Source organism: Acanthaster planci, linkage group LG03 (assembly GCF_054643075.1).
Source record: "Acanthaster planci isolate LZ-2023a linkage group LG03, COTS_SCS, whole genome shotgun sequence".
Classification (NCBI taxonomy): domain Eukaryota; kingdom Metazoa; phylum Echinodermata; class Asteroidea; order Valvatida; family Acanthasteridae; genus Acanthaster; species Acanthaster planci.
The window spans coordinates 21,754,321-21,762,864 of record NC_141779.1 but is presented as its reverse complement, the minus strand read 5'-3'; the positions used below and the strand labels follow the sequence as shown (position 1 = coordinate 21,762,864).

Sequence of the window (8,544 nt, the reverse complement as noted above, 5' to 3'; positions counted from 1 at the left end):
TTCCAATTGCAATGCTTTGGTACAGGCAAAGTGTCGGATATATGATAAAAACACGGCCTTGGAACAATCAAAGTGTGGTGGTTTATCTTCTCACGAAGTATCACTGACCACTTGTCTTTGGTGGTACATTTCAAATCATTGGCTATCTTGATCAACTTTGGACGAACGAATTAAGTGGAGTGAGAATATTTTCAGCAATGAGGAAGAAAAAGAAAAAATATCGAATTGATAACCACCGCTTGTGTAACGTATTGAGCGAGCTTACGCGCCTGGCAGGAATTACCCACAATGCTCTGCGCGTCATTAGCTGTGACCCCGTGTGACGTATTTCCTTCACTAAATTCTGTGCAAGGCTATCAGCCCTTCCCAGGCAAAAAGATAGACATGCTTTCTCTGACTTCGTCTGGTGCTTTACTCATCTATAAACCAGGCATAGTAAACATGAGTTCCAGGGGAGTTCTCACTTATACTTTTTAGCGGACATGTCTGTTGTTCAATGTCTTCATTTCAAAATGTGTATGAGATTTTCAAGCAAAATAATGGAAAAACATGAGCGTATCCAAACCACAATTAAGTCTTTGGCTTATCTAATGTTTTATGACATGCCTTATTTGAAGATTCCAAAATGATTCATAATCAAGTCAGCCATGTTGTCTTTTCAAAATAACGAAACAGCATACTCATCACTCATACCACCTTTTGCAATTTTACAATTACTTTATTGATTGAGTTTTCACATTCATTGTGGGTTGTAAATACAAAGTAAACATGAACCTTGTGTGGAATTCGTAGCATATAAAGTAATTTTGATTTTTTTAATACACTTGAAAAATTTGGCACATTTTTTCTAAGTGCTTGACTTCACTTACCATTTAGATCTCCATTGCGTAGTAATACTATACTAATTGCAAGGTGCTTATGGCTTAGTTAAATTGTAACTGAAAATGAGTCAGATCAAATAACCTCTCATAGATGTATTAGTCATTGTTTATTATTACCCCCATTTCATTTCCTCAGAATTACAGCCTTTTACCACGTATATGCTGACTCTAAATGATCCTCCAATTTTCCCAAGTCACATATTTTAATTTCTTCACTTTTACATTTCTACATTTCCACCTTCGAGAAATTGTCGATTTCTCCCGTAGTATTCAATGTTTCTGGGCGATTGTGCCAAATTCTGATTACTCCCTTGATTATTTCGCGAAATCTACAAAAGCACGAGATCATTAAAAATTTGTCAACTTCCATTTTTTCCTCACCCGCATTAGAACAAAGCATACCTGTCACTGAAAACCTAGCCAAGTTCACATCAAAAGTCTGAGACCTTTTTCTTTTAGGGGATGTTCTTTCTCTTTGTTAAAAACTTACTCCATCGTGCTCTACAATATGCAGCTGTCTAAAAAAATAAATTAGCACCACATGAATGCACTTAGAACGTTTCATTCATAGTTCATTAGCAAAGAACCCATCACAGTCCAATAACAGACATTTAGAAACATGTCGAAGTATTCAAAACCTTCCCACTGGCCAAGAAAACACGATACATGCACAAAGAACATTAAGAAAATTTTTCATATTTTTCAATAATCACTGCGGTAGATTTCCACATTCAGCATTGTCCCTTTTTCGCAATTATGCAGAATTCAACGGATTTTATTAGAGTTTATTAAACAGTTTGTTAGTTTGATTCTCAACGAAGCATTACCAGTGAGTTCTTCTTTTTCAACTTTATCCGTTTAGCTTATTTTGCTGGGATGTTCAATTGCAATTATCTTTAGATATTTACAAGTGATAAACGGTCAGGACTGTTTTGCCATAATGATCGTTCTTAATAAAATGAGCATTGTTTTATTATTTCGGAAAATCCACCGAAAATCCCCAAAGATCTGGCACGATAAGTTAAACTCTGTTTTTACACTCGTTACGGATCTTCGAACATCTTTAATTGCGATATCCCAAGAATACAATATCAGTGACGTTGATAAGGATTTGTTTTAATCCATACAAAATACGAGCGTCATATGCAAATGCTACATACCGCCTTTCAATATTGTGACGACAGAACTGCTGTGGAAGTGTGACTTCCATTTCCTTCGATAAAGTGATTTGTTTTAACATTCTGAGGTGTTTCTTTAATTAGAGCAGAATTATGTACACAGTCTTTTTGTGACAATAAATACACGTGAGAGCTGGAGTATGATACAAAATCGGTTGTTTTCTGTTCATTTCTCGCCTTCTTCGGAATCTTCCACCGATCCTCGATCTGTCTCGGAGTTACTGCAGTTATTCTCCTTGTGCTCTTCTGTGTGTAGCACGCCTTGCAGCTGCTTGATGTACCGGATGGCCATCCTTAGCGTCTCCACCTTGCTCAGCCGTTTCTCCGGGTTCTCCGTGGGTAGATGCTCACGCAGCCGCGCATAGCCCTCGTTGACATTCCGGACTCGCTCCCGCTCTCGCTCGTTCCGCCGCCGGATGAAAGACGGCTCTAGGTCGTAGAAACCGAAAGGGCTGGGCAGGGGCACATAGCTGCTATAGTGGCCCATGAAGGAACCCGCGTAGCGGGGGTCCAGGTAGTTTGGGATGGGCAGGGTGACATCTGTGTTGTTGCCGTGCTCGCGAAGTGGGTACAGGCCAGCGGCCGTGGGACAGTCGCTCATGGGAATGCCGAGCTGGACGCAGGTCGGCGTGGAGTAGATGGCCGATTCGGAATGCGGTTCCTCCATCATGTTGGCGGTAAATCGAGACACTAGTGTCTAGCACTTTTGCTTTCAACCAAACTAATACTGACTGTGTTCAACGATGAATTATACGGACTGTTTGATACGGTTAACTCGAACCATTCAGAATGATTCAGAGCAACTCTGACGACTGTAGATAGAGAACTTCTTCTGGACTGCAGTTGTGATCTGTATACCCAAGAGGTTGCCTGAGTACACAGATATTGTTGATGAAGATGATGAAACGATGAATGGTGACTTTGAATTGACTCCCGGGACAGGACAACCGAACTGTAGAAATCTGGAGAAACAAAGCATTAAACGGAAAAGATTTGTGCACTGAATCTTAAAACGACAGTCATAACAGAAAGATTTGATTTTTTTAAATCGGTGTCGAATGTTATTCACATGCTACTATCAGCAACCTGGTGATCGTACTTTGATTTACTATGTTGAAAATATCAAAACCATTCATAAATGTTCGCTTTTGAACCAACTTCTAGAACAGAGTTGTGCATTCATGGAGGTGCACGGTCTGTTACGTCTTGAGCACCTGCTTAATAGATAAAAGTGCAGTAAAAACCCAAGACGACACCATGCCTTGCACTTTAGCAGACAGTAATGCTTTCAACACGGCAACGTCACTAGTCATAACTGTCACTTTCCAGTTGGCGATTCTTTCTGGCCCGCACGGTGCACTTTCCTATTGAAATATCACCCTAAGTCGATTTGACGTTGATGGGAATAGGTTATTGTAATGTGAGTGCGAAGTGTGTTAACTGAGCAACGCATTTTTGGTAAAAAGAGAAAAGAAAAAGGAAGGTTGCCACATTATTTCCATACGCAATGGAAAAACTGGGGGCTTATTCAGGGCTACAAAACATTGACGTCTCTTTGAAAAGTGATGTCTAGGTTTTGGAGAGAACATTGATAAAATCAACTGCTCAGAAGGTAAGCTTTGGCGAAAAAATGTGCTACAAATCGCCGCTAATACCATGGAAAGGTAGGAGTGTTTTGATTTGTGTCGGAACGTCGACGCCAAATTTCATTAAAGCTTATACACGAGTGTACGCACGGTGTTAAAGAAAGGATTTTTAGCTCAACAAATTGATACTTAACTGCCCATCCGCTTTGCATTTGCCGTCTCTCTTTCACACATGATTTTAATATGGTGGAATTGGACCGGAATCAACCACAAATTGAGGTAACTCATATCGAGTATTCTCTGAATGTAATTTTGTCAAACATATTCAGTCAACGTGTTTACAGCAATGTTCCATATGAGAAAGTTAAAAAACTTACAAGAGCTTACTCATGTTTTGTCAGAAAAGCTCATTTTACTGACCTGCATAACATGAACTAAAAAATCAAAGACCTTTAGGGTGAGCTGGGTAAAAAAATGTTCAGGACTCGTGTCATTGCCCTTGTTAGACAACAAAAACTACCGTATTCACCGAGCGACGGGTAATAATAGACGACGGCCCGCTGAGCGGGCAATTGCGGGGCCAGGGGAACCCTTAATCATGCCCTCCCCGGTGAAGCTGAAATAGACGCGGGGTGACGGTATGCGAAACATGGTGGGCTAACTCGTCGGGGTTTGGAGTATCAAGAGCCCACTATCGCGTCAGGGAAGTCGGATTGCTCCGCTTGTTTGCTCCCCAAATTATATCGCTATTACCGGAATGTCTTTTTTGTGTGGAGCCGTCCCAGACGCAACAGAGGTTTTTGTAAGAAAAAAAAACACACTCAAAAAACCAAAACAAAACAATGGCGCCAGTTTGCCAGACTACTGACACCAAAAGAAACCTTAAATAAGTTGGGTAAGTTGATTTTCCCAAGACGTTAGTCTTTTTAGCGACACATCTCGTCCATTGAGACACCATGAAAACATGTTCCCCATTGTTTTGTCTTTAATGGCTCGGGAAAAAGTGCACGCAATTCATAACTGTCACCAGCAACATCCCACTTGCTTGAAAAGAATTAAAAAAAAAATAGAATGAAATTTAAAAATTGGCCAGTTCCTCATTTCCCTGCACTACAAATCTGGACATGCCTCTTACTGGAAAACGTCATATTCAAACCGTTGGAGACTTAGGCCTAACCGCCTAGCCCTTTTTGCGATGTAAACACTTCGATATTCTGCTGTAAATTTGTTTAACACTTGACGAAAAGTATTGGGTAATGTTATTTAACTCGAAAATTGGTATAAAAATAACTTAACTGATGGCTGATTCCGGTAAAATTGTACCCACCATGGGAAAGAATTCGCCCCCAAGTGTTAAAAAATGTAATATCTGGACCAACGTTGGGTGTAAAAAGTTTAGCAACATCTGTACTTGCACAGTGGATTTTAAGCGCACACATAATTGGAAACAGGCTTAAATCATGGCATGGAAAGGTACCGATTTGTAATATCAGATTCTACGACAGCACGTCTATTTTGTTAATCTTGATTTTTGTTTGGATCTCTTTTTTAAAGACATGTCCGTTGAGAAGAGTCTGACATAGGTAACAATTGTGCAGATGTCTAATTTGGGTTCAGCAAAATCCAGAATTTGTGAGTAACATCTACCGGTAACTACCGAACTGTATTTTCTGACATTTTTTGTTCACTTAAGATTTCAGATGCAGATGCTTTTCCTGATGTTTCATATCTGCGAGGATCCCTCAAATACGAGTTCATGTGGAAAGTAAATCGAGGCCGTCTTGCCGTCTACATCTTCTTACAACTGGCATATTCTCATCTTCAGGACTGATGAAACAGACGTCTTTGATTCATTAAAAAGCAAGCGCAGAATGACCACAAAATACAAATTATCGAATTTTTCTCAGGATTAATACGGCATGATCTGTGCGAATAAAATAACAACAGATCCTTCCCTCGGTGCAGTGGCCACTGGATTGAGATACTTGGAAACACAGTTATGACAATAAATGGGCTCCCGTCTTCAGTTTAACGAAGGGGAAAGTTCGGCATCTCGGACGGTGGAAATTGCCTCCGTTAAAACCCCCGGTGTTGTGTCTCATCCGCGGAGGGAGAATCATCGCGCCGAGGCCGGCAAAAAGAGAGAAGGCAACCGCAATCACAATCATCCGTGTATTTCTGAACGAAACGATTACGGCTGGGTCCCGACGGTAAACGAAAGCTTATTGATTAATGCTTGGTGGACCAGCGGCTGTGCAGGTGGCTCCGTGGACCTGGCAGATCTCGCCGGCTTCCGGCGAGCAGCGGTGGGGGGAAAAGCGGGGCGAGTTTTTTTGCCCGGCCGCGCTCACCGTCCGTCTAATTAATCGTGTGATCACTCACAAACGGTGGTATAATGACGGGGCAAACCATGGCCGGTATACGTGGCGGGTTACATGCCCGTTACCCACTCCTCGGTATTGTGTAAAAGGAAATGTGTAATATGTCACTGTTAAATCCTGTCTGCTAAACCGTCAATCTTTGCCTGAAATGCCGAAAGGCCGGTTACAGAAACCCCATAATTATCGCAAAGGCTTATGATATTGTTCGATCACGAGACAGTGGTATTAAGCAGGTATTGCTTTATTAATTTGTAACATTTTCCTAAAGAAGGAAAAACAAATCATGGAATAACTTGATTGTATTCGACGTCCGGTGGTTAGCTTTTAGCTGTACAAGAAGTGTGGGTCGATGTAACTTGGTATATGTACTTGAATACACCTAACCATCAGTTGTTTCTAGCGCTGTTACATTAATATAGTCAGTTTGATGCCGTGTCAATTTTAGTCTACTCTCAAATAGCATTAGCTTTGTTTTGTAGCGACGGGACTTTTTAACATTGGGGACTAAAACAAATGAAATCACGTATGTGCGGTAACATTGCCATACAAAAAAATGCTTGTTTGCTTGTTTTATTAAATTAGATTGAGGATTTTGTGCCATTTTGCTTCGTTGAAATGTGATACTGTTTCTTTAAAAATGAAATGAAGTGTGAATTCGATGACGCATGGCACTTTATTTCATACAGAAACACCTTGTCAAATTAATTCATCAAACGTGGCTTGCTGTTTTGAAACACTTTGTTATTTGCTGTTGATAACTAACATATCACTTTGTGCACATTCCACAGAATATCAGCAACAAGTTGCTCTAAATGTTAAACTGATTGATATTTGGTCAAAATGTAAGACAAAATATATTATGTATATTTAATTTAATACCAATTTTCCGTCGAAAAGATGTCACATAGTTTTTCTCCTTCGCAAAGCATTTGTCCTACCTTTGGTCCTATCTTGTGATATTTTGCTCTCCAGGTGAGGTCTGAGCTAGGCAGCAAGGCAATGTCTCAAAGACACAACCACACCGTCCATTAGCGTGTGTTCCGGCACCATGTGTGGCACAAAAAAAGCCCCGGAGCTTCAGAGGCAATAGGATACAGCTCTCATTTCGGTTCCCTCCAACAGGGAGAAATCCTCCACGCCACACTACACAATCTGCCGAGTCCAGTTATCTCAATATGTTGATCTCTTTGCCTGGCCACAAGTTTACGGGATGTCCACTCGAAGGACGAGATGCAACCAAGACCCTGGAACTTTCTGATTTGAAAAGCAAGGCTGTTCGTCTTCTGTAAGAATTGGCCGCTGAAGAGTCCCGCTTTTTCTTTTCTCGAGTTGTCAGTTAGACAGCCCACGAAGTTTCAACTGGATGAGTAGCACGATAATGCGCGGTGTCAGAAATGAAATTCAGGTCGCCGGGGGACAGCGCAGGTAAGAGGTCCGTGTGGTTCTGGCGGTCTTTTTATTCCGTGATGGACTACGCATTCCCGCCCTCCGGTGATGACGTAAATGTTGCCGACGACATCCGTCAACAGAGCTGTTAAAAAATAAGACAACTTCCCACTCGTGAAAATTTCTTGCACGGATTAAGCATGCGCAGTTCAATTCCATCAAGGTGGTGAATCTAGACGTCCTCTGGAAAATCTCCAGAACCGCGGGTTGCCATAGATATTGAGATATTGCGCACGCATGCGCAAGGGATGTCTACTCCCCGAAACCGCAAACTGTTGCGGACGTCACCCCAGCAGTTGTCACCAATTGTTGCAAAACAGAGAGATGAGATGAGATGCATCTCCACGCTTACATTTTGTTGCAAAAAATCGCTGGAAGAAGGCAAAGCTTTTAAGGCCTGAGGCGATCTGCGCATGCGTCAAAGTTTGGTCTCAAGCAGCAGTGTGTTAGATTTGGGGCAAAATAAAGAGTAAAATTGTCCGTGTGAGCCGCTCCCGCCGCGAAGAGGAACAAACTACCAGCGCTCTGGGCGATCTGAGGTGACATAAAATTCGCCGAGCTGCCCTCTGGGGGGAACTCCGCGCAGCAGCGAATGAAGATCAGAATTTCCATTTTTATTTCTCCCGGCTCAGCTCAAGTTAACGCCAAAATTAGCCGCGCAATAGTGAAACAAATTGGTTGGCTTCGCGCTAATCAGACGCGGCGGTGACAAGGGGCCCCGGTGTCCAATCGCCGAGGTTAACACCGACGCGGGACCCGGGTCTAATTTGTTGTGCCTGGAACCTGCGAGAGAAACACTATGTGACAACCACCCGGAGTGGCCGGGAGATGGTTGGCAGGAGGAGAGACGGACACCAACGTTCCCGGGTTAACTCGGCCCTGGGCCCCGACAACAAAATAAGAGTACGCGGTAACAAAAACAACAGTCGGAATATCGAATGTTGGCCGCCGAGAATTGGTTCCCAGAGTTCGGCTGTACTGTTGCACCTCTTTAAATTCTGAACAAAAAAAGTGAAGATAATATAAGTGGTTCCTTTTTCTTCAGATGCCCATAATGGTTATTGAATCTTGG

General features: G+C 42.1%; 1 protein-coding gene across 1 annotated transcript; it reads right to left on the bottom strand.

The window, feature by feature from the left end:
• Window positions 1–687: 687 nt before the first annotated feature.
• On the bottom strand, window positions 688–7,623 carry LOC110973140 (achaete-scute homolog 5-like). Its single transcript, XM_022223709.2, has 2 exons — window positions 6,965–7,623; window positions 688–3,021 (listed from the first exon to the last, which is right to left on the bottom strand). Exon 2 carries the CDS (start codon window positions 2,727–2,729, stop codon window positions 2,226–2,228), a length of 504 nt encoding a protein of 167 aa, XP_022079401.1. The 5' UTR covers window positions 2,730–3,021; window positions 6,965–7,623; the 3' UTR covers window positions 688–2,225.
• Between the last annotated feature and the right edge of the window lie 921 nt (window positions 7,624–8,544).

Excerpts from the sequence above, each read along its gene's own strand:
- LOC110973140 (XM_022223709.2), bottom strand. The coding sequence starts at position 2,729 with ATGATGGAGGAACCGCATTCCGAATCGGCCATCTACTCCACGCCGACC.